At 42.5% G+C, this 27,648-nt stretch overlaps 1 protein-coding gene across 1 annotated transcript in view; it reads left to right on the plus strand.

Annotated features, from left to right (window-relative positions):
- Positions 1-27,648, plus strand: part of LOC101737377 (Kv channel-interacting protein 1) — a gene marked incomplete at its 5' end in the record, with an annotated part of 171,746 nt that overhangs the window by 130,213 nt on the left and 13,885 nt on the right. The window contains one exon of the mRNA XM_021352202.3: positions 26,941-27,135. Coding sequence (XP_021207877.3) covers positions 26,941-27,135 — 195 coding nt within the window. The remainder of the gene's footprint in view (positions 1-26,940; positions 27,136-27,648) is intronic.

Here is a 27,648-nt window from a genome sequence, read left to right on the forward strand (position 1 = left end):
TAGGCAGACGAGCATACGGCCTACCTGATGGTGAGTGGTTACCGTCGCCCATGGACTTCAGCAATCCCATTAATAATTATAATAGAAGCGTTAATTAAATAAAAGCGTTTTAAAAGCGTTTTAAAATAGCAAAATGTTCATAGTAATTAAATATAAAATAATTATTGCACTTAGTTATTACAAACCGAACTCACGACTCACCTACAATGCTAAATGAACCTCTTATAACACGCTATTTTACAATACATTTCCACTCTAACGCGAAACGAAAAATTCCCCATAACACTCATAACACGGCGCGTCTACAACACGACAACGAGATTTTTGTTTAAAATTATTTAGAAAATTACATTATGCACTATGGACTCACAATATATGGGAATAACCGAAATTTTACTGCTTATTTTTTATGCATAATAGGTAAAAAAAATACATATAGGCATAGTTGAGATGTTTCATTCAGAAAAAATACTCTCCTTTTTAATACGCTTTTATTAGCTTCATACGTATGTTAGTATGTAACGGAATCTTTGAACATGATTTTGACCCCCTTCAAAAGGTCGGATTAACTCGAAAGTCGGTATACTTATTAAGGACCGATGACAATTCAACATTTTAAACAGTTTGATTCGTTATCCTTACTAGGATAATCAGGATTAGGCAGGCTTTTGAGGAGATTTTCAAAATAAACCTTCTACTCATATCTATTCGTAAAATATTTATAACTATTGATACCATGCACCCCACGCTTTTTTCACAATAACATCATTTTTTTGTTACACTATTTTTAATTCAAATATATTAATTTTTATTTTTAATTTTTAGTTGGATTTTCTGTAAAAGCGTTTTTTTTTTTTTTAACTTTTATTTATTGTACTGGTTTCTAGTTTCATATAACACAGTTTCGCACAACACAGGTCATTGTAGGAACGTATCTACCGTGTTATAGGAGGGTTAGCTTATAGCTTAGCCTTCTTATTATTTGGTAGGTACCAATAGAATAATATAACCGTCTACCACTCGAATAAATCCACACCTAATTCATCACTGACTTATTGATCAAGAAAGCGTCTTGCGTGACGGTTCAAACAATTACGTATCTCGTTGAAAAACATTTTCCCCGGTACCGGGAGTGCGAGCGAGCGAATCCTGCGGAGGTGCAAAACGCGGAAGGAAGCGCTCACACAAATCACGCGATATTTCACGGCGCCATTTTGTTGCCACTACCGTTTGTTCCGATATTACTTTTTGATTTAACTTTTCCTTACTTCGATTTAAATTTAGAATACGATGCTTCGATCGTTTAATTTGATTGATTATAGTCGGTAAACGCGCCCATATGGTACTTAGCGGCTACTGAAGTCCTTGGACATCAACAACGTAAATTCCACCACCTACTTTGAGACGCTTTTTTATTTTATTTTTATTTTGGCCCTAGCAAGAGTAGTGCTTCGCAGAATCTGCCACAGGATAGCAAACGCGACCCACTGAGAAGATCCGGCGAGAAACTCAGTTGAGCATTCCTACAGTAATTAAAAGCTCGGTGTAACAGCTATAAGAATAGTAAAAATATTGTTTATTTAATAAATATAAAATTAAAATACCATAAGCAATTGTCATTTGGTGCTGTCTCATACAAAAATCGGATCTGACCAACATATTAAGTTTGCAAATTTAAATAAGCTAAAGCTGCATACAAAAACAATTTCTAAATATATTTTTTTGTAAATGCATTATATATTAACCTCATTTTTGTGTTTGAACATAAAACAAAAAATTAATGTCTATTTTCTATTTAATATGCATAGAATCGAAAACGTATAGTTTCGTTATTCAAATTATCATTTATTATTCGGGTTACCGTAGTAAGAACAGAAAGTAACATAAAATAATAACGTCAGAAACAAAAGCAACGTGCGGGGTAAATAATAAGAGCCTTTGAGAAAACAACCGCTTTGCGAGTAATCAAGATATATCGATATGTATTTTTCTGTTGCTGTTTTATTTAACTTCTTGAGTCGGATTCTGGTAGTTTTCATAAGGAAAACGATAAATGTGTAGCCGTGTGTGTGTGTGTGTTTGGGTGTTTTTTTAATATCAAAATCTTCAGTTCTAACATGCAACAACAAATACAATAACAAATTTTCTCAAATAGAAAAACAAAAAACACACAGATATCTATATGAATTTCATTATTGTGTTCGCGAATTCGATTCGAGTTTTTTTTTTTAAATACAGGGTGGCCCATAAGTCCTTTGAAAAGTAAAATTTGAATAAAACGAACAGGGCGCGCGTGAGCGGTGCAGGGGAAGCGGGGGGAGTAACTTCGGTTTCTGGGAATTTAGTCGCGATGGAGCGTTTTACCGGAGCGGACCGTGCGTTTTGTGTGCGCGAGTTTTATAAAAACGACAATTCGGCAACCGTTGCGCGGCGTAAATTTCGAGAACACAAAGGTTTACACAACTTTGACGACACTCCAACTCTTCAAACGATTAAGAACTGGGTTGCTAAGTTCGAGGAGACCGGTTCGACGTTAGATAAACCGCGGTTGGGTCGCCCAAGGACGTCACGTACGGAACAAAACATAGACACAGTGACACAGTCTATTCGCGAAAATCCGACACAGTCAACTCATAAGCGCGCCAGAGCATTAAACGTATCCAGGACATCGTTACAACGGATTTTGAAGAAAGATTTACATATGCACCCTTACAAAATTCAGTTGGTTCAAGAATTAAAGGAAACTGACGGTATTCAAAGACAAAATTATGCGAATGAAATGTTGAATCGGTTTACTTCCTTCAATAACATAATGTTCTCTGACGAGGCTCATTTCCATCTTAACGGGCATGTTAGTAAACAAAATTGCCGCTATTGGAGCCCCATCAATCCAAAACTTAAGCATCAGAAGCCCTTACATAGTCCGAAAGTGACTGTTTGGGCCGCTATGTCAGCCCATGGTATCCTAGGGCCTTACTTCTTTGAGGATGGCAGAGGGCGCGCAGTTACTGTTACGTCGGAGCGATATGTGGCTATCGATCGAAGAGTTTTTCATACCAGAATTGCAAAACTTTTCAGGCTTTAATGCCAGGACGTGGTTTCAACAGGATGGGGCCACTTCTCACACCTCTAACACTGCTATGCCCGTTATCCGTCAACTTTTTCCTGGCAAAGTTATCTCTAAGAGAGGAGACATTTCCTGGCCTCCACGTAGTCCAGATCTGACCCAGATGGTTTTTTTTTTGTGGGGCTACCTTAAGGCTAAAGTATACGATACAAACCCGCGGTCAATTGAGGCCCTAAAAGAAAACATCCGCAGAGAAATGACAAGCATTTCAGCAGTGACGTGCCGCGCAGTCATCGACAATTTTAGACGTCGCGTCGTTTGCAAGAGTGCCGTGATCGCAACGGATTACATTTAGGAGATGTTATTTTCAAAAAATAATTCACGTTTTTTAAGCTTTTTATGTAAATAAAAATTTAATTCATAATGTAATTAGTTTTATTTTAATAAATTTTTTTTCATATCAAAGGACTTATGGGCCACCCTGTACTTTCACATGTTTTGCTTTTAATGTTTGAATGCATCTTAAATAACAAAAAAAAAATTGACTGCGGCATTTGTCGTTTGGAATTCCGATTTTTCTTAACAGGCTTTAAATGTGTTGCTTTGTAAACGATTGTGGTCGACCGGCGGAAATTACACGAGCAGTTTGCGCTCTAAAGTTGGCTGCATACAGGGAATAAATAATAGGTCTTAATTAGTTCACTGTTCGTACTATTTATAACCCTGAACGGAAGCTGTGATTCACAACGTTAAGTCACTGGAAAAAGCACGAAATCAATGCATTTAATAGTACTACACTATTATGATTGTATTTTAATCTTCTATAATCACAAATTTCGCCAAGACTACACTATAATTTTTTTTTAACAAATACAAGCGATATTTAATCTATTCTCAATTTGACAACAGACGTCAAGAACAAAAGTTTGACAATAAATAGTATGCATGCGTGTGTGCGTCGAATACATGGTATGTAGTGTGTGTAATTTTTTCTTTATTGATTTAATATATATTTTACGCATTATTTAAAAAAAATTAGCATTGTTCACTTCTACTCTATATACTCTATAAGTGTGGAAAATTTCATACTCCTCCGTCCGCGCAATTTTCGTAGAAAGGGGTATAAAGTTTTTGCTTCACGTATTAATATATAGATTAAGCGCGCTGTGTGATATATAAATTATAAAAACATTACATTATTAGTACGTATTATTTGAGTGTATCTTACACAATACAATTTAGACTTCGACTTCATGTCCTGTGGAATAGTATACATGATGTGATGTCGATGGACTCAATCGCTGCAAACCTAATAGCTCGTGTTCTACAGCAATTAAAAAAATACATTCATTCCCATATATATTATAGTATTGACTTAATCTTTACTCATAATTAAAAATAATTTTACGGCTCAATCTCGCGTTTACATTTAGACGACGACAGATGTCGTCAGTTGTCATCCGTGAACTTGAAAACTGTAGTACAGTATTCGAAACGCCGGGATAAACTTTACTGTGATCACAAAAAAATGCGAGATTAAAACGTAAAAGTAGTTTTAATTTTGTCTCCAACTCACAAAATCAAGAAAATACTTCGAGGTTCGAGAACTGTTTCTCAGAGAGTTAGCAGAGTCATCTAATTGATAATATTTATTTATGTATATTTCTATATGTATATGTATTTATATAAGTACGAGTATTTGTAACGAGTATTTATAAATATTATGTATGTTATATATACACATATATATAAGTAATATCATAATTAATTCACACTACACCTACCAAGGTTCATCTCTGCACTACCCTAAGGTAGACTATCAGAGAATGCCTGCCTATGGCATTAAGTCCACCCTTATACTGTCTAGTATATAAAGTTATAAATCAATAAATAAATAAAATACTACAGTACTCATAAATTAAACATTTAAATCTTCATGCATTTAGTTTTTATTTATTTTCCTACCTATTTTAGTAACCTCGAGAGATTATACTAAATAAACCGGGCGAGTAGGTGAGCTCACTGGGCTCTAACCTGATGAATATTGCCCGGCTCAAACCGGGAGTGTTGCTAACACTAGCCCTAGCAAGAGCAATGCTTCGCAGAATCTACCACCAGATCACAAACGCGAACCACTGAGAAGATCCGGTGAGAAACTCAATGAGCTGTGTCTAAAGTTCAGCACTTTACAAATAGTTTATTATCAAGGTCGATTCAATGTAATTCAAATAAGCGTAAAAATTATCTGCTCGTATAGACTAATAAAAATACATCCTGATAAAATACATTTTAAGATTCCGTACCCTAAAAGTAAAAATAGAATTCCGATAATTTCGCTTTGTCCGTTGTTCGGTCAGCAAAATAAATTCGGAACGGAATGTAAGAGCGATCTAAGAACGAATTGAATATTGATTTATTGTGTAGTAAATTACGAAATGAAATTACATATTTGAATGCGAATTCTTACAAAGAGGTGCAGGAATATTTCCAATACACATAACGGTAAGCGTATTTACTCAATAAACAGTTTTTTTTTATTGCTTAAATGGGTGGACGAGCTCACAGCCCACCTGGTGTTAAGTGGTTACTGGAGCCCATCGACATCTATGACGTAAATGCGCCACCCACCTTGAGATATAAAATCTAAGGTCTCAGTACAGTTACAACGGCTACCCCACCCTTCAAACCGAAACGCATTACTGCTTCACGGCAGTAATAGGCAGGGCGGTGGTACCTACCCGTGCGGTCTCACAAAAGGTCCTTCCATCAGTAATTACGCAAATTATAATTTTGCGGTTTTGATTTTTATTACACGATGTTATTCCTTCACCGTGGAAGTCAATCATCAACATTTGTTAAGTATGTATTAGGTACATTAGAAAAATTGGTACCGCCTGCGGAATCCGAACACCGGTGCATCGCTAGATACGAATGCACCGGACGTCTTATCCTTTAGGCCACGACGACTTCAAAAAGATATGTTAAAAACATAATTTTTCTTACGCTATAAACTGACTAAACTAGCATTTACATCAGAAAGGCAGCGTGGCGAGATTTTTAGCGTAGAGTAGTAATACGTAGTGTCATTTACGGATTATCATAATTAGCCACGACTACTCTTGTTAAACCACCCTAGTGAGAAGAAGACCGTCTTCGATCAGGAACTAATGCAATAATAAAAATTGAATAAAATATTAAGAATTGGCCCACGAGACTACCGCCGCATTTTGATTCAACTTTCATTTTTCCGATAGTTGTGTCGATGCATGGCTTGATAACTAATAGTTTCGACCAAAACACCTCAAGAAACATTCATCATCCAGCTGGGCTAGGAGCCTGGTACAGAAATCAATTATCCTTGATACGGCGCTTATTGTGAGGAGGTTTCTCACTCTGGAGCCTCAATCACTGGGGGCTTATGTTGTAGAACAACAGCAAACTTATTCAAAGCAAACAAACTGGAACAACATCATCGCTTCGCGCATGGTGTTCTCTTCCTACAGTACTTCGAAATTTATACGGGGTAGCACAATATGAAATATGAAAACTATATTTTATTGAGTTTGTTTAAAAAAGTAAATTTTATTAATCGTTTTTTGAAAAAAATATGTATAATTATAAGATTGTAATAAATATACTCGTAGTCTACGAATAAATACTTATTATTTATTCGTAGCTCGTAGTAATTTTTATTGACACATTCAATGAAATCATAAAACAGTTTTAAGAAGAAAAAAATAAGTCAAAATAATAATTACGAAATATAGCTGTCCTCTAAAATTTAAAGACGTTTTTTTTAATTTGATGTTTCTTATAAAATAAATTAAATCCTGACTTTCGTCTGAAGTTAACTTTACTTTAGCATTCGTACTAAAAAGTTTTGAAAGCAAAACGCAATTTGAAGTTTCTCTGTGAATTTTTATATAATTTAAATGTTATTTAGCCGAACACAGAGAAGTCGGTACGGTTTCAATGAAAAACACTACTTACCTGTAAACATATATGTTCATCAGTTATTGTACTATTAATTAAGAATAAAATGTTGTAATACTATGTAATTAAATTATTTTCGTACTTAAATAGTACCATCAATAACCAATGCGAGGTAATTTATTAACAAATTTGTGTAATTTATGAACACAGCAAAGTGTGTCCGGATTTTATTAATAATTTTAAAATAATGCTCGCATAATATAATAATGTCTTCTTGTCCTAGGGTTGGCACAACATTTATCCATTTTATGTTTTCATTTAGCTTACAGTTAGAACTGTTCCGCTTGCCTCGACAGGGAGTATCAAAGCTAGCCCTTGTCATTACCGAAGTCCATAAGCAATAGTAACCGCTTAACATTAAGTACGCTATAAATTTGATAGCTAAAACATATTTAGACAGAGATACTATTCGATTAATTGACAATTACATTGCAAAATTAACCCTGGATAAATAATTTTAATTTTCACAATATCTAGATCTTGAAATAGAATCTTGCTTAATTTTACTCATATAAACTTTTAAAAATGTATTTTTTTTGGTTTATATCATTTAAATCGTGCCGCTCGTTGCCTTTATCTAGCCAATAAAAAGTCATTATAAACATATTATTCTTTGATTACTCTGCAAACTTTCACATTCTTTTATTATTCAACTTTGCTTGCGGCCTTACTGCAAGTAAACTCATGAATTAATAAACCTCCATCCTTCGTTGTAAACATTTTACATTTTCTTTAGAATAAATATTAAAAACTTTATATTCATTCGGTGTATAAAACTAATAAATTAATTAAATAAACAACAAAATTTAAAAATAAATAAAAATACGTCTGGAATTCAGTTAAAAGTTAAATAATGCTTCTCCTAGCATCAACGGCTTAAAGTTAACATTAAGTCTTGTCACATAAGCTCTATATTTAGTTCGTTGTCACCAATTTGGTAGAAAAGCCTTAAGGGATTGAGTTGAATTTGTGGGATATTACCGTGTACAAAGTTTATTATCTTTAAAATCTCAACTTTGATCTTTGATCATATAATACACTTTATTTAATTAGATTGACTAATTCTGAAAGCCCTTTGCCTTAATTAGCTTATATTTCATATTTTACTACCCCGGATAAACTTAGAAGTACTGTAGGAAGGGAACACCATGCGCGAAGCGATGATTTTGTTCCAGTTTGTTTGTTTTGGATAAGTTTGCTGTATTCTATCAGCAGAATCAGAATCTAGACCCATTACTCAAGATAACGGCACCATTCACATACAATCCATCATGGACTACGATCACGACTTAACATCAAGTTGTCAGCTATCACTGGTTTAACACTTTCACGCTCACTGCTATAACATTTTTACTGGTGGTCCCTACCTCTTGTGAGTCCGTACGGGTAGGTATCACCACACTGCCTATTTCTGCCGTGAAGCAGTAATGCATTTCGGTTTGAAGGGTGGGAGAGCCGCTGTAACTATACTTGAGACCTTAGAACTTATATCTCAAGGTGGGGGGCGCATTTACGTCGTAGATGTCTATGGACTCCAGTAACGACTTAACACCAGGTGGGCTGTGAGCTCGTCCACCACGACTAAGCAATAAAAAAAATCACAATTGGCCAGTTATTTGTTACCCGGAAAAATTGAAAGTCCTTTTTTTTATTACTATGAACTAATAATAATACAAAAATTATCCACTATTTCACCTATATCCCAGGGTTTGCTCATATATAGTTCTACAACATTACCTTCGCTTTTGTACTTATATTTTGTTTGTGTAATAAAAAGTTTTCTATGTAGTTTATAAAAAGAATTATATCTAATATGGCTTCGGTCGATAGACTAGTTACGGAGCTAAATAACAAGTTATGTTACTAGTATTTCTTGAATGTTTTTTGTCGATTACTGAAAGAGCTGCGGACATTATTAAAGAAATATTTACATACAGAATTGCCTAAAACAAAGACAACATTAATCTTAATACTTAACTTAAATAATATACGAAAAACTTTTAAAAATATATATCCCCTTACTCACTCAAGTAATTATTTTCTCGAGACAACAATTATTATATAATATTGTAACATGTTATTTCCACTGAAAACCTGAAGCACTGAAATACTAAATTAAGATTGAATTACCAAATTATTAGTTGCCAAGTACCGCAGTCGATAACTTTGCCACCACATTGTTTTTACAACACAAGGATTTGTGCCAGAATACTAACTAGAGAAATAGCTTTTTGCTCGTTCAAGCAACGGAAATTTTGCCATGCGGTTAAGAATGGACTAAAGCCAAATGCTGCCAACATTACAATGTGAACGTATTTTTGGAACACGCCAACTGTCACCAAACTTCACGCCGTTGAGAGCTAAGAGGCAATTTCTCATTCTACATACTAAGTTCTTATTCCGTTCAAATTCGGAAAATGATACAACGCCAGATCCCATCACACACACACAAATAAAAGTATTAACTTTTATTTATTAGAAGAAAGCCTTTTCGAGGTCGAAAACACGAAACAAAGTTAGATATCTTAGCAGAATGGCGCCAGGATCCATTTAGTCAGATTATGCCTTCGTGGCCTAAAAAATTAGATGCCAGGTACACCCGGTGCGATTATCTCGCACACAGGCATCTTCTTTCAAATGTAATAAGTAATAAACTGATGAATGATTAACTATGACGAAATCACTTTTTATTACACTTTATTTGTATACATCGGTGGAGTTAATCCGTAAGGCATGCCCTACCAGTCAACGAAAGGTAACGCATAGGCAATAATATCAATTTCGCTAAAATTCTAATTTACGTAATTACACAAGGTAAGGTGAATTGTGAGTCCACGTACGTACAACAATCTTTCTAACCGAATGCTTATGGTTTCAAGAGTAGTTAAGTAGTTATACAATTGAGATATTTCAACATCATATAACAACATTTTCTGTCATGTCTATAAAATACTTAATTTAATATTAGGTATGTTGTAAACTCGCTCGTCCAAGTATAATAATAAATAAAGACTAATGATACCTATCATTGAAATCTCGACACACAGAAGACAAATAAAACAAAAAAAAAACATATCACAGCACAAGATATTCAATCGGTAAATCAAAACTGAGAATTTAATTTCAATTCCTTAATCAAATCTAAACACATCGGGATTTTTTTTCCATTTCGTATCTTTAACTTATATGTATATAAGAAAATAAATAAATTTTGGCTACATGGCGTAAATTATCGTAACCCACGAATGTTACAAGCCGGGTAGATACAGCCTCCCACACCGCCATTCATCCACTTAAGTACGTACCTGACTCGTCTGAGCCGATTATCCGATATGAGTTGAGCGAAATTGAATTTCGGCGCAGTCTTTCACGATCAAGCCTATGGAAGAAAGTTGGACTCGCAATCCGCAAAACTGCTTTAGAAGTTTATCGATTCCACAACGGACATGCGAATGATTCTTTTTAATCTGGATGTAACCGAAATTGTGTTATACAACAGACCGATTCGTTGAAACGGGATTTTGAAAAACAAATTCGATAGTACATTTATTATGAGTCCACGCGAGTAGGTACCACCGCCCTGCCTGTTTCTGCCGTGAAGCAGTAATGCGTTTCGGTTTGAATGGTGGGGCAGCCGTTGTAACTATACTTGAGACCTTACAACTTATATCTCAAGGTGGGTGGCGCATTTACGTCGTAGATGTCTATGGGCTCCAGTAACCACTTAACGCCAGGTGGGCTGTGAGCTCGTCCACCCATCTAGCAATAAAAAATAAAAAATAAAAATAGTTCATTTAAAGTCACAGGCTGGTTGGTCATCTCAATAACCTAAAAATAGCAATTTGGCACATATTATTAATATTTGACTGTAGTGTGGCTAACGATAACTCTTTCGTCTTACCCGACATTCAAAACGTAGCTTCGATAATGAGACGCAATGCGGTAGCCGTGCCTTAGGGATTTGGGTTGGGCACTACAAGTCCACAGTTTTACTAGTTCCGTTAAGACAAGTGCCTCATGAAATAGAAACAATTTACTCACCAATAAAACAAGAGGTCGTTACCATCGCCACAAACCTTTATAGAATTACACATATTAATATGGAAAAAATGTAAATGAATCGTGTCAAGTCTTTGGAAACCACTAAAGACATTTTAAACGACAGTGAAGAATATTAAACGCTAATCTTTAAAGTATTAAGAGAACGCCTAGTTATGACACGATATGTATTACCTATTTCGATAAAATCTCTAATTTAAATCGGAAATTTTAAATTGTTTTTGAAAATAACCAAGTTTTTTTATTTTTTTTATTGCTTAGATGGTTGGACGAGCTCACAGCCCACCTGGTGTTTAGTGGTTACTGGAGCCCATAGACATCTACAATGTAAATGCGCCACCCACCTTGAGATATAAGTTCTAAGGTCTCAGTATAGTTACAACGGCTACCCCACCCTTCAAACCGAAACGCATTACTGCTTCACGGCAGAAATAGGCAGGGTGGTGGTACCTACCCGTGTAGACTCACAAGAGGTCCTACCACCAGTGATAAAATTTTACATTCCATATACATAATATGAAACTCTTTATTTACGATTTTGTGCAAACGCCATTTTCTTTAACCATTTTTTCGACGAGTCAGGGATCAATAACCTCTCTAACTGTTATGGGTTTTGTTTTTTGATAATATTAATTTAAGCTCATACATAACAAATCTGTTCAATATATAAAAATTGAAACATCAATTCAAAATTGACTTGCCTATTTCATGCATGCAAAGTCGTCGTGGCCTAAAGGATAAGACGTCCGGGGCACTCGTATGAAGCGATGCACCGGTGTTCGAATCCCGCAGGCGGGTACCAATTTTTCTAATGAAATATGTACTCGACAAATGTTCACGATTGACTTCCACGGTGAAGGATTAACATCGTGTAATAAAAATGAAACCCGCAAAACTATAATTTGCGTAATCACTGGTGGTAGGACCTCTTGGGAGTCCGCACGGGTAGGTACCACCACCCCGCCTATTTCCGCCGTGAAAGCAGTAATGCGTTTCGGTTCGAAGGGTGGGGTAGCCGTTGTAACTATACTGAGACCTTAGAACTTATATCTCGAGGTGGGTGGCGCATTTATGTTGTAGATGTCTATGGGCTCCAGTAACCACTTAACATCAGGTGGGCTGTGAGCTCGTCCATCCATCTAAGCAATAAAAAAAAAAAAAAAAATGTGTCATTTACTTTAAATCGCCGTATCGAATTGCCTTGTTTCGTGTCCGTAAGAAACGTAATAAAACGCTTAAGTTTCACGGGAAGGCGGTAGTTTGTTGCGGTTTCGACGCACGTACGCCCCACGTAATCCAGCCGTAAGCCAGTGCCACTCCGGGGCCTCGCATGATAATATCTTCACATACGTGACGTGATACCTGCTGTTCAATTTTATACGTGATCGCTCATACGCAAATTCAAGTCAATAATTCTGTTCTGCTATCTACATATTTCTATAGATAATTTAGTTCGATGAATGAAGTAAGATCGTAAACTATCAAAACTAATTTTAATAGACTAACCACCAAAAACAGATCTGAGTAAATTTAATTAGTCGTCGTGACCACGAAAACTGTATAGAAATGTAGATAGAAATAATGTAATGACAATAAAAACAGCCGATATGAAAACGCGAAAGTAGCTTTAATTAAATCATACAAGAATCAGTTCTAAAAGCAAATACATATTAGCCGCACAAGTTTCAGTAGATAAGCAGAAAATTCGGCCGTGAATTGCCCTAAAATTGAATGGTTCTATTCATACTAAAATATCATAGCTTAATAAGCTCGTTATGAAAAGACTGTTAAAAATGTTTCAGGTTTTGGAACGATTGTGAATAGCATTTATAACACCGATAACTCATTTTGAATAAGACCACCTTACTATTGGTAGGACATCTTGTGATTACCGGTGGTAGGACGTCTTGTGAGTCCGCACGGGTAGGTACCACTACCCTGCTTATTATTGCCATGAAGCAGTAATGCGTTTCGGTTTGAAGGGTGGGGCAAGCGCTGTACTGTAAAAACGGAGACCTAAGAACTCACATCTCAAAATAGGTGGGAGCGTTTACGTTGTAGATGTCTAGGGGCTCGGGTATCCACTTACCACCAGGCCTACTTGGTAGTAAGTAGTGGGACGTGGGACGTATTATCGTCCACCCCTCTAAGCATTAAAAAAAATAAAAATAGTAGTTTCTTGGGTTTTCGCGAATCGTAAACATAATTAAAACAACTTTTACGGATTAAGTTCGCATTTTTTTACTGTCCACGTCCAGTTGTCCGTGACCACGAAAACTGTAAAGAATTCGAAACGTAAATAGTAATAATACAATATCAATAAAAAAGCGAGATTAAACCATCAAATTAGTTTCAATGAAAACCACCATAATTTTTGTAAAATTATTTTTTTTCCTTACGTATGCTACCTAGCGGCTTATGCCAGCGTAACCGGGCGAGTAGGTGAGCTCACGGGGCTCTAACCTGAGGACATTACTAACACTAGCCCTTTTTTTTTTTTTTTTTGGTCAGGAGGAAATCGCCGGACTTCCGCCCTCCCCTGGGGATGAAGGGCGGGGCATGTCGGAGTCGAACTGACTAAAACCTCCTGTCGCTCAACAACCCGCGTCCGAACCTCGCATGAGACAGAACCCATGAAAAGGCAAAGGGGGGAAAGTGAAGCGTTTAGTGCGGAGCACATCTCTCCCATCACCCTCCCCCTCGGGACGCCGGACTGGCGGTCGTCGGCGCCACGACCACCAGCCCTCTCGGTCGGCAGGCTATCCGGAGCCCGCCTAGATGGCGCCGGTTAGAATGGGTTATCCTACGGAATACCCCGCTGGATCAAAACCAGCGTGGGTCGAGGATAGCCGGCCTTCCATCACCCGGATGCTCTTGCGTAAAACGCGTGCAGAGCAGCTTGCACGTCGTCTTCTTAGGCCCCCTTTGCCGGTCCCCAGACCGACGTGTAAAGGGGACCCGAAACACTTAGAGGGCCAGGGCTTGGGCGATATCCGCCTCCCTGGCCCCCGCTCGACGGCGGCGGGCTTGCGCGTCTCTCACGCGCCCCGCCGCCTCCTTCTGCGAGATGGTGCACTCGCAGAAGTCGAGCATCGCCTTCCACGACTCGTCGTCGCCGAGCATCGATGCCACAACACTCGGCAACGACAAGTCGTTTCCTATTCTTGCGACGAGGACACGGCGCCACCCCTCCCATGCGGGGCAGGCAACGAGCGTGTGCTCTGCCGTGTCCAAGTCGCAACCACAATGGTGGCACTCTGCCGTCGGCTCGGCTCTGATCCGGTGCAGGAACTCACCGAAGCAACCATGCCCAGTGAGCACCTGCGTGAGCCGGAAAGTGAGGCGTCCTCTGTCACGATTCGCCCAGTCCACAAGGACTGGGCGAATCGCCTCGACGGTCCTACGACCAGCCGAAGGATCGGCCAGCCGCCTGGACCATGATTCCAGCACGGACCGCCGAGATTGGGCCCTCCGCGCTCTGACCACACTGGGGCTGGGGCGCGCCACGCCCCGGGCACGAAAGTCAGCCCGCCACTGATAGTCAGCGGCGAGCGCCTCCGCTTCCAGAACCCAAGGCGGCGTCCCAGCCAGTACACACGCCGCCTCGAAGGAGATGGTGCGATAGCCGCGGATGACCCTGACCGCGATGGTGCGTTGCGGCCGTTGCAGCAACTTTGCTACCCCCACGGCCAGGGACTGGCCCCACACGGGCGCCCCGTATAGGGCCATTGACCGCACCACCCCTGTATAGAGACGGCGCGTCACCTGGTCAGGCCCCCCGACGTTGGGCAGAAGCCGGCTTAACGCGCCGGCCACCCCCAACAAACGAGGGACCAGATTCTGAAAGTGAGCACGGAAGGTCCAACGACTGTCTAGAATGAGGCCGAGGTACTTCAACTGCACCCCGACCCCAATACGGACGCCTCCAACCACGATTTGAGCATCGATAGGTGGCACTCTCCGGGGCCTGTGGAACCACATGGCCTCGGATTTACTGAGTGCCACGTCGAGGCCCAATCTCCTGATTTTGCCGACGACATGCGCCACCCCAACGGTAGCAAGACGGGCAGACTCAGCAAAACTCCCCCCCCGGGCCACGACCAACGTGTCGTCTGCGTAGCAGATTACACTCAGGCCCGGGAGGAGGGCACCTCTTAGCACCCAGTCATACCCGATATTCCACAGAAGAGGGCCGAGCACCGACCCCTGTGGAACACCGCGCACGACCGGGAATCGGTGCACGATCCCATCATGTCCGGTACACGTGACCGATCTGTCCTCTAAGTAGGAACCCACCAGCCGGCGAAGGTAGGGGGGCACTCCGTGTCTTTCCAGCGCCCCCCCTATCACGGACCAGGGCAGGGTGTTGAACGCATTGGCGATATCGAGTGATACCGCCAGGGCCACCCCGCCCCTGGAGACGGCCTCCTCCGAGAGGGCCCGCACGCGAAGGATCGCATCTACGGTTGAGCGGCCCTCTCGGAAGCCATACTGTTCCGCCGACAGATCGGGTCCCACCCCGGCCAGATGCTGGATGATGCGGGCTGCCAGAATACGTTCCAGCAGCTTGCCCACCTCATCCAGCAACACGATGGGACGGTACCCGGCGGCGGTATCCGCCGGGCGCCCCTCCTTTCTCAACAGCACGAGTCTGCCCGTCCTCCACGATGAAGGAAACCGTCCCGACTCGAGGCAGGAGTTGTAAAGCCTCAAGAGTCGGTCCCCCAGGGCACCAAGAGCCAAGCCCCAAACCCGACCATGGACGCCGTCCGGGCCGGGTGCAGTGTCCTTCGCGCACATTTTGCGTACGGCCACACGGAGCTCCGCCCCCGTTATATGGGGCACCTCAGCAGGGACTTCACCGTCGTATTCCGGCGGCGCGTCCATAGCGGGAGCGATAAATCCATCCCGCTCCTGCGGGAACAGCGCCGAGACGATGTCCCGCAGCTGCTGAGGCTGGAGACGCTCCGTGATCGGGGGGGCCCATGGGCGCATTTTATTGCGCACCATATGATAGGGCCGCCCCCACGGATCCTCATCCAGCGTCTCCAAGAGACCCTCCATGTGTTGGTTCTTGGCTCTTCTGATGGCCAGCTGCAATGCCCTCTGCGCGACGCGAAATGCGCCGTGCAGCCGGACCTCTTCCGCCGCGAATGCAACCGGATCATTGCGTCGCGGCAGGCGGCGGCGGCGATGCCTGGCGCACTCGCGCCTCGCCCGAACGCACTCCACGCGGAGTTGCGCAATTTCGGGCGACCACCAGTACGCTTGGCGATTAGGAAGTCGAGGGCCAATCCGGGGCATCGACGCATCACAAATGCGACACATCGTGTCCCGGAACCACCCTGCCTCGCCCTCGACCTCGACCGGGTGTGGACGCATGGGCGCCCACGCCGCCACCATAGAGGCTTCCATCAGGAGCTCCTTATTCAGGCGCTTCAGTGCCCACTTGGGGAATGACCGGGACGCACCATGGGGGTGGTCCCTGTGGACGTCCGCGACTGCGGAGCGGGCGGAGAGATCAAACCGAATATATCGGTGATCTGACAGTGTCTCCGCCCCCTCCAGGACCCTCCAGTCGCGGATACGGCGCGCGATGGCCGGGCTCGCAAACGTAACGTCCACAATAGACTCGCCCTGCCACCGCACGCACGTCGCAACCGAACCTCTATTCAACAAACAGAGGCCGGCCACGTTCGCCCACCTCTCCAGCAGCCTACCACGAGTGTCCGAGCGGGGGGAACCCCATGCGACAGACTTCGCATTGAGGTCCCCCGCGAGAATCACTGGACGGGGAGCGAGGCGGCGAGCAATCGCCCCGATCCCGCCCAGGAAATGCCCGAACTCGACAGTAGGCCTGTTTGGAGAGAAGTACGCCCTGATCACGACGGTCCCTTCCAACTGCACCGCGACGAAACCTTGGCCCCTGGTCACCATCGCCAGGGGGGGGATCGCCGCGTCTCTTCTTATGACTATGGCCGCCAGGCCGCCATCGTCCCCAAACCAGCAATCATTTGCCGGGGGAACGAAGTACGGCTCGGCGACCACAGCCACATCTATGGACCACTCCGCCATGCTCTGAGACAGCATGTCCTGAGCTCTGGCGGAGTGATTCAGATTTCCTTGGAGGAAGCGATAGGTGCGGTCCATTACTGTTGGACTACATCCATCGCCCCCTCCCCTTCACCACTGCCCCCACCCTCCGGCACCGGCGCCGCAGCGGGGATTACAGCGTTGGCCAGTGCTCCTCTGGCCAACCTTCTGTTTTGCCGACGCTTTGACTTGCGGCGCCGGTTGCGTTCGGTATTATTACCGGACGAAAAGCACGCCTTGCCTCCCGTTCGGTGGCTTGCCCTGCGCCCGGCCGCAGCACACAGAGCGCAATGCGGGGCAGCCGTGCAGGACGCCGCTTTATGTCCCGGCTGGCCGCAGCGGAAACACAGACCACTGCGGTCAACCGAGCTGGTGCACCTGGCGAGGCCGTGTCCGGTGCTAAAGCACCGGAGGCATCGCCAGGCGCGTGGTTCAAGCAAGTGCACGTGGGCCGCTATCCAGCCCACGCGCAGCATGCCCGGATTTCCCGAAGGTCTCCCGGGAGGAGGAGCAGCCAGGGAGGCGGCCGCTTCCACCGGGCAACGCACCCACACCGAGCTGGCCCCGGTATAACCGCGGTGCGGCTCGCCTACTGTGACATTTTCCAGTGCGCATTTGCCCTGGGCAGCGACGGCCGCCGTCACCTCATCCCTGGTGGTGCAGTCGTCCAGGCCGGTTACTCTTAATTCGGCCATTTTTACCGGCCTGTGCACCCGTACCTCCTCCTCAGGCAGGACCATACGGAGCTTCGCCGCCAGACGCTCCGCGATGCCGGAACTATCGGCACCGGGACATTCTAGCAGCTTGGCCCCGTTGGCCGTCTGCCTGCAGCGGAGGCCCTCCTCCTCCGCCCCGATCTCGCCCAGGTCAACTGCCGCACGCGCCCGGGCAATGACATCTCTGTATGTCATGCCCTTGGCTTCAGCGGCTGGCAGTAGGGTAAGAACCACTGCCGCCGACCGAGGCGCGCGCGGCAACTTCTTTTTCTTCTTGTTTTTCTTGGCGGCTACAGGCGCTCGACCCTGTTGGGGTGCACCCTGAGCCACCATGGCCACCGGCGCTCTACTCGTTTGAGGAGCTGCCGGTGGGGCCTTTTTGGTACCCCGCCGGGCCACCACGTTCCACCCCTCATCCATATCTGACGGGGGCGGAGGCAGCGGGCGGGACTGGGGTGCTTGTAGTGAGGGCTTCGCGTTAGCGCGACCCCCTCGCTTGGTTCTATCCCGTCCCGGGCCCGACCTGGTGACTGGAGCCCGTACGGGAGCAGGACGAGCGGCCAAAGCACCCGACACCGCCGGCCGCCTAGCGTCAGCCGAGGTAGGGACTTTCGCCTCGAGAGCCGCCAACCTGCCGCCCAGCCTTTCTATTACAGCCTGGATGGTGCGGCTGATGACCTCTTCCAGGCTGAAGTTTGTTGGTTGTAGCGGAGCCAACATCCGTGGCCCCGCGAGTGCTTGCTGTCGCTCGGCAGCGGTCGTCTCCCTAGAGCGCGGCGACGGGAGACGCGGCCTCTGCTGTGCCACACGCGGTGGCGGCAGCACAGGCCATCGGTCGCCAGTCAGCGCCGGGGGACGGGGACCTCGAGGGGCTCCAGCGACCCAAGGCGTCGCTGCGCCATCATTGGGCTGCTGCTGTGCTTGAAGCTGTGCTCGAAGCCTCGAATTCTCCGCCCTCAGCTGCACTACCTGGTCATTGGCAGAAGCAACCGAAGGCAGAACCTTCGAGACTTGCGTGACCACTTCTCGCAGTTTACGGCCAGCGGCTTTGGTCTTGGTGCCGTTGGCCGCATAGGTTTTGATGGTCTTCATGGCCCTGTCTATGACCAAGGCAGGGTCCTGAAGGCCACCCTCTTCCTCCTCCGTCGTCTGCCCGTCCAGTGAGGCGACAGACATCGACACTGATGATGGCGCCGGTGACGGCGCGCCCCTTCTACGGGCGGGTCTTCCTTTAGGGGGCGGCATCTCCTCCGCAGCAGATGCCGCATCGGAGACTACCAGCACTTTCTCCGGCGGGGCATCCGCACCAGAGGACGATGCTGGCTCCCCTACCCCCTCACGAGAGGAAACTCGCCAGGATTTCCTCTTCCGCCTGATCTTCTTGGCGGCTGTCCCTTTCGGATCAACTGTTTCGCCGTCGCTGACGAGCGCAGAACGCGTCGAGCCAGCGCTGGCACACCTCGGTTCGACGGGTTTTCCGCTGTCCGTCGCACAGCCCCCTTCATCATGGCATTCTTTGCCCCCCCCAGAATACGCGGGGCAGCGTGCTCCCACCGAGGTGGAAGCACGGAGGGATTCTCCACCTAAGGTGGTACCCTCCTGGGGTAATTTTTGTTTTAAGTTTGCCATCATTATATTTGTTCCTTATTTAACCAGGGGTCGGTCCCCTGGGACGGTCCTCACGACTGGACTCCCTCCAGCCACTCATCTCATCACCGGACACGTCACAAGCTTAAGATTAGGGCATTTTTTATAGAGGTTCGCATCCTCGCGGCCCCTGCTAGGCAGCGGCCCCCGCCTCCTACTCGGTAGGGATTACGGTATGCTTCTACGAAGCCACGCCGGTAAACCGGTACCCCCCTCTGGAGGGCCTTCCCCTGTAGCCACCAAGAGGCAGCCGGGGACATGACGACCAGCGACCGGAAGGGAGTGCCCTCCGGTTCACTTCTCATCCACGTGGGTCTACCCTTACTGACAGACCCACACGTCTGACCACGTTGTGGCCACGCCGGCGTACCGGTACCCCCCTCTGGAGGGCCTTCCCCTTTAACAGCCAGAGAACCGCCGGGGACATGGCCTAGCATACAAGAGGGCTCCAGAAGGGAGCCCTCTTCCCTCTTCACGCACCCTTTGCTTTGCAAAGGTGGGAAAAGGGAACACGGTGTGCAGTCTTCTTAGTTGACGCCACCCCTGTGCAGACAACGCTGCTCCACGGTATCGGGGTGCACGCTTAAGCCCCACCGCCACGACAAGGCGAGACCACGTTGTGTGGGGTAACACTAGCCCTAGCAAGTGTACTTCGTAAAATCTACCACCGGATCGGAAACACGACGTACTGAGAAGATCGAAGAAATGGTGCACTGATGCGAACTGTAAATACATTTTTTTTTTTTTTTTTTTATTGCTTAGATTGGTGGACGAGCTCACAGCCCACCTGGTGTTAAGTAGTTACTGGAGCCCATGGACATCTACAACGTAAATGCGCCACCCACCTTGAGATATAAGTTCTAAGATCTCAGTATAGTTACAACGGCTGCCCCACCCTTCAAACCGAAACGAATTACTGCTTCACGGTAGAAATAGGCAGGGCAGCGGTACCTACCCGCGCGGACTCACAAGAAGTCCTACCACCAGTAATACTTACTGTATATACTTACTGATGAAATCCAATTTCAAGTCAATAAAACGATAAAACGCAGTACGCAATCCATAATTTATCACATAACCACTTGCTTCCATAACCGAATGCTTCACACGTTACCATTGTATATAGGACAAATTTTCAATCAACCCGTAATCCAATACCGGATTTTGCACCTGTAATAGAAATGAAGGCCAAATTAAATTTCGTTTTAGGCAAGATTTGTCACGAGCGGCGAGCCACGTACTACGTTGATCTCACGGAAAATTACCTAATTTTGAATTCCCGGTTGTCCTGCTCGCATTATACGTTAATTTAATATTCTAATCGGAAACGGGCACGAATCGAACCGCCCGTTAGCTGTTTAATTTAAATCACACGACAGATGGATTTCCATATGACGTAATAGTTTCTTAGGCTTCACGAGCCGGAAAAAAATATTTAAGTTGCAATCTCTTGTTTATTTTTCATAATATAAGTCAGAAGACATTGCGTACAGTACAGTTTTCATTTCCTAAACAGTATTTTTATTAAAGTGCGTTAACTAGACGGAGATTAAAATAGAAAAAGTCGCATGTAGTAACAGATAACGAGGAGATATTAAATTTAACAGTAGTTAGTTGAGCAATTTATTTAGCAAAGAAAGTGGACGATAGTCAGTGAGTGGAGAATAGTCAACGGGCCCGTTCAGTATTTCGTCCCTTCAAAAGCCACATTTAAAATGATATTCGTTTAGAAGCAAGGTTGTATTTCGTGCTACACAGAGATTATTTAGCGTATATTCGACATTATAGCTAGTTATGACGTCAAAATTCACGTTGTACAAATTCTACCATAGATTAACGTTCGAAACGGCTATAGCCTCTCTCCTCTGGAAATAAATATACCACTACTCACCACCACTAAGTTGAGTACAAAATTACCAAAACTATTATCAGTGAATGAAATGAATGAATGAAAACTTATGATTTGCAACGAAATGAACTGAATATGTATATAGATTTAAGTACGTACGGCTGTATAATTAATATAATAATATGGCTTTAAGGAACAAATTGCAGAGTCTTACGTAAATGTGCTATTTCAAGTAATGTCACAGAATCCCTTTAATCTTTTAGGACGCGCTGTAGCCACGGTCGCACCCTCCTCACAAGGTCCCGCAGGAGACGCGATAAATTACGACTTATCCCCGCTAATTGCAAGGAAAATAGAATTTAAGTCGAATTTGGGAATCGGAAATTAGTTCGGAGGCACGCGGCTACTATTTATCTGGAATGTAGATATTGTAATAGGACTTTAAAATTTAATAAATTTAATTTATTTTGCAGCACATATTCAATTCGTGATTGAAGTAATCGTTACTATTTTATGAAAAACAAAAATATTCCAAACGTCAGACGAATTCAAAAATTATAAACGCGAGTTTAAACCTAAACCGTAAAACAATTAAACCGTAAAGGATGTTTAATCACAAAATTTTCCTAAAGTTTTATTTTTAAATTAATTACATTGACTTGTACCGTGAATACTTACTGATAATTTAATTATGTTTTACTATATTAAATATGACGGTGGCTCTAGTGTTTCATTTAATATACTTTTTTTTTATTATTGCCCTTGTAGGCAGACGAGCACACGCCCACCTGATGGTGAGTGGTGACCGTCGCCCATTGACTTCAGCAATGCCAGGGGCAGAGCCAAGCCGCTGCCTACCGTTAAGTAATCTCCACAACCCTCGTTTGAAGAAGGATATGTAAAAGTTTCTCACGGATTAGCGCATTATACTTGCATATTAGTTTTCGTTTTACATACAATGCACATTGCAGAATCCACGTGAAACTTACGGAATTATTAATATACTTATTATACATGGCTGCATTGTTGCGGCTTATAAAGTTTAAAATGTATAACTTACACAGTAACTATGACTATAACTACTGATGGTATTTATTACCTCTTGTGAGTCCGCATGGCTAGATACCACCACCCTGCCTATTTCTGTCGTGAAACAATAATGCGTTTCGGTTTTAAAGGTGGGGCAACAGTTGTAACTATACTGAGATCTTAGAACTTATATTTCAAGGTGGGTGGCGCATTTACGTCGTAGATTTCTATGGGCTCCAGTAACCACTTAACACCAAGTGGGCTGTGAGCTCGTCCACGCATCTAAGCAATAAAAAAAACAGTAACTATGACCGGCTACTACGTTACGAAATGTGATTTCAATTAACTATGGATACATGGTACATACATTTTTGGAACGAAGTTCCTTACGGCAAGCTTGGAGGGGATAGGGATTTTGCTGCGCGACCGAACTGAAAAAAATGTGATAGTAAAACCGTAAGAAAAAATCCGTGGAAAAAAGTGCGTGGAATAAATCCGTGGAAAAAAGTGCGTGGAATAAAACCGTTAAATGAAACGTGCGCAGGCGCGACAGTCGTATACACAAGCGAGTAGTGTATAATACCTTTCTCTTTCTCCCTCTTTCTTTTCGTTCTCTCATCCCTTCTCTCTCTATTTTTTTGTAATTATTTCTATTTTTCTATTTCTATGTAATTTTATGTTGTCAAACAAAAATAAAGAGACATATTTTGTTATTTTAATTGATAATTTGAATTACGATTTTATTTTTATTTTACGTAATTTATTATTTCCTAAAATACTGAATTTCCTAAATACTTTCCTGTACTTAAATAAAAACTAATCAGCAAAATTTAAGAGAAAAATCAAGAAAACCAACATAAAATTGAGCACGATTTTTTTTTTGCAAATTGTTTCGATTCTACATAAGCGGAAGGAACTTCGTTCCTACCTGGTGTCCCACGACACCACATTTTTGTTTTATATATCTATCTTTAAAATTCCTCTATTTACCCGCACGTAAAAGATCAGCATTGTCATAGTTGAACCGCCGCTATTGAAATAACAAGAGGATCAAATTACATAAATTTTATAAACATTATTAGTTTCTGTACCAATGTATGTCTAAATTACATTATTATACATATCGTGTAAAAAAATATAATACAACTGAGTCATTTTGCAATGACATGTTGATTTCTGATAAATGATTTACGATAACGCAATAGAGATTCCGCGGTCGAAAGGCATTGTTAGCGGTCCATTGTGCGACCTGTCAGAATAAAGACCGACTCTGTACTGATAAACCACGAATTGTAAAGGATACAATGCTTTCATCTCGGCTTCTCGAGTTGGCCAATCCGGTCGTGAATTGCAGTTAATGTCTTCCAAATTTAAAAAGTGCAATGTTGTAGGAGTGGGTAATATCGGTTTTGCCGCGTATCGAATCGTATCTATATATCGAGGATCAATATCGGATATTGAATCTATATATTTTCTGAATCTATATATTGATAGATGCTAGTAGATTTTCTCGATTCATGATATTTGAGATTTAAAACGATACGCTGATATAATATCGTAGTAGATATAGATTTAAGTCAACGTTATACGGTTGGTTTTCTGATATCAATTTATAATATGATTTTAAAGTAATAAAAAGAACATGAAAATAAAAATATCAAAAAAACTTTCCTTCATGCTTTTATCAGGCTGAGGACTGGCTACATTATTTTCAGTTTTTAGTATTTTGTATCTTAATTTAAAATTACAAAATATACCAAAAGAGTGTAGATTTCAAAAGTTTAATACAAACACAAGAAATAAACTCAATTATTTGGATTCAACTAAAAATAGAAAAATGTGTACTTTAAAAATCAAACACAAAAAACTTTTAAGTATTTATAAACACTTGTCCAAAAATTGTAGTTCAAGGTCAAAGCGCGTGAAATTAAATTCAACGATGCAAATAGGCTATACTGCATTCAAGTTAGGGTTGAAAATTGAAACTTCTTTCCTAAATTGTATCCTACTGATACGCTAAGAATAATCTACAGACATATGGACTTAAATATAAGGTTTACAATTGTATGGATAATGCCTGTTTCTGTTTCATTCATACATGATATCCCTATCGTGCGCTCACTCACTCTCGCCGATTCGATACGAACCAAACGAATATTGCCGATATTCACGAATCGGTACGATAGGCCGATGCGCATCACATCGAGTAATATCGTGTATCGGCTGATATCGTTATATAGATTTCGATTCACGAATCGGTACGATATGCCGATACGCATCACATCGAGCAATATCGTGTATCGGCCGATATCGATATATAGATTTCGTGCGGGGCGATATCGGATTCAACGATATTGCTGCGATATATAGATATTGAATCTAGATACGATTTATATCGCCCACTCCTACAATGTTGTGTGGGCTAGGAGAAAGTTTCTCATTCGATGGTCGTCGCCCGAAACATATCTTATCGGATCCCCGGATCAACTCTCGGTGCTTTTAGACGAGCAAACTAACAGACACCGTTCGCGAAGCACTAATATTGCTAGGGCTAGTATTTAGCAAATTCTCTCAGGTTGAGCTCGTGAGCTCACCTATCCGTCCGGGCATAGCTGGAATAGCTTCTTAGGCTACCAGCAAATAGGTAGGAAAAAAAACACAACTTGCCGAATCCGGATCGTGAATGGGTCGCGATTTCGAACCGGCGGTAGATTCAAACCCTTGCTAGGGCTAGTTTTAGCAAACCCTCTCAGGTTGAGCTCGTGAGCTCACCTACCCGTCCGCGAGGAGCTAGAATAACCACTTAAGCTATCAGCGAATAGGTAATTAAAAATAGTCGTTGGATGTCGCGAAATCAGGTGACCGGGCTATTTTTGTTTTTAACTACCTACGCGCATTGTGTTAATTAAGATCGACTGATTAGTGATTACTGCTATTTACTCATACGTACAGAAAAGCGACGATCCAAATCTAATATTCACTCTTTTAAGCCTTTTTTTTATAAATAGAAATATGTCCTAATGCCCTGATACCTCCTCACCGAGGTCCCACTGGTAATGAAATGGTAAACCTAAAAGCAATTTATGGGATAGCGCTTTTTTTCTTTTAATTTTATAGTTGTTAAGGAATACGGACTTATCGCCAACTGCTGATGACTTCAGGTCTCTATAGATTCTTTCTTTTCAAAATGTTCCGCACACTGTGGCAACGCGTGGCGCTGGCATAGCGTTCGGTGGTCACACGGTTACCGGGCAGTTGGCGGGAGATTTCAAAATTTAAACCCCAAATCCAGACCCCAAAAGTGGTAAACTAAGGGTGAATTTATGAAAATTTTAAGTTTAGAAAATCTTACGAACCTCATCATCACTAATACCGCTATCCTTGAGACAAAGTCAAAGTCACAACTACACTATGTTACGGCTGCCTTCAATTAAATTGGATGAGTTTATTGATAACAACGAACAAGCAATGACGTCTACACCTTTAATATTTATAATAAGAAACTATGAAATTATTGATTTGTCTGAACTGATTGAAAAAAATATATGGAAACAACTGGATAAATTTAATCTAAAACTAATTTCGTGTACCACAACACGTAATACCACACGCAGCGTATGTACATACATCAATATGAATGTGTGGCTTTATATGTATTACGATCTACGTAATGCGAGAATATCTGAAAATAGCCACCGAGGTCTCGGCGAAGTCATAATAAATCAACTTTCTCGTGAAAGTAATATCTGCCTATTAATAGGCAACTGCGATCAACATTGTTAAGTATCGATTTCACTTAACTACCGCTTATACTTAGTTTCGTATTTCGCAATTACGTTACTTTTAATTGTACTCAGCTGTATATAGCATTACATGAATTTTCGTTGCCTTACTTTAATTATTCTTCGTCTTTTAATATCTATAGACATCATCAATTTTATAATCTTCCCATACGTATTCAGCTATACATTATTAATTAGGTATACAGGATTAATAATATATGACTATTACGTATTTCAGTAATTTGCTTAAAAAAATCACGATCCAAACAGAGAATATCTCATTAAATGATACCAGACTAGTAGTATCTAATGGAGACGAAATCTCAGGCCAATTAAGTAATAATAAAACATTATCATCTTCCTATTTCTTCTGCGAAGCAATCATGCGTTCTAATTCGAAGGGTGGGATAGCCGTATAATAAACTAGACTTCGACTCCACTTTTCATGGTGGGTGGAGAGCCCATACATACCTACTGTTGTATAACAGTATAAAGAAAGCCTCCTACTTAAATTTCCATGGACTTATCTCTAACAAAGATCAGTACTCTGCTACAATCAAAATTAATTCTATAATCTATAGACGGTAAATCTCTCCTAATGCCATATAAGTAGTCAATGACGACGGTAAAAAATATTTTTCTACGTTTCAGTATTAACGCCAAAATGACTTGTTGGTTGTAATATGTAATCGTTTCTCCTTTCAGATTCGGAATTCGAGGAGTTGGGTGAGCAACTACCTCGTTACAGGCCGGACTCCATAGCTGCGTTACGACGGGCCACGCGCTTCACAGAACCCGAGCTCAAGAGACTTTACCGAGGTTTCAAAGCAGAATGTCCGACCGGCGTTGTAAAAGAAGACACCTTCAAACTTATTTACTCACAGTTCTTCCCCCAAGGAGGTAAGTTTGTCGGAAAACAGAACTCATTTCCAATCAGTCATCATGCTTGGGCATATATGAGCCCAAAGGTTAGGTGCCAAAGGAATGCCTTTTTCTACCATAAAGCAGTCATGAGTCCCGATTTAAAATATGGGACAACCATTACGTATTCAACTGTAACCAGTCACCATTAGATGGACTGTATAATCGTTTGCCAACATCAGCAAAAAAAAAAATGGGGACATGGACTCTTAATCGAAATAGTGCAATAAAAAAAAAGTGTGTGTGTCCGCTCCGACGCACGACTGGAGTTTACTGGATATAAATATAAATTTGTGTCAGTTGAATACAGTAAAATATGGAAGTTACGTATTCTAGTGAGAATGATCCGGGAGTTGCGGAACACGTGGATGCGGTAATTAAGTAAGTCTATATAATTCACTTTTACAATTAATATATAAGTTGTCCATTCACTGATAGAAGGAATTGTTTATATTTAATAAGCTTTATTAATAAATGATTTGTAGCGGGTTA

Source organism: Bombyx mori, chromosome 23, assembly GCF_030269925.1.
Source record: "Bombyx mori chromosome 23, ASM3026992v2".
In the NCBI taxonomy this organism is placed as follows: domain Eukaryota; kingdom Metazoa; phylum Arthropoda; class Insecta; order Lepidoptera; family Bombycidae; genus Bombyx; species Bombyx mori.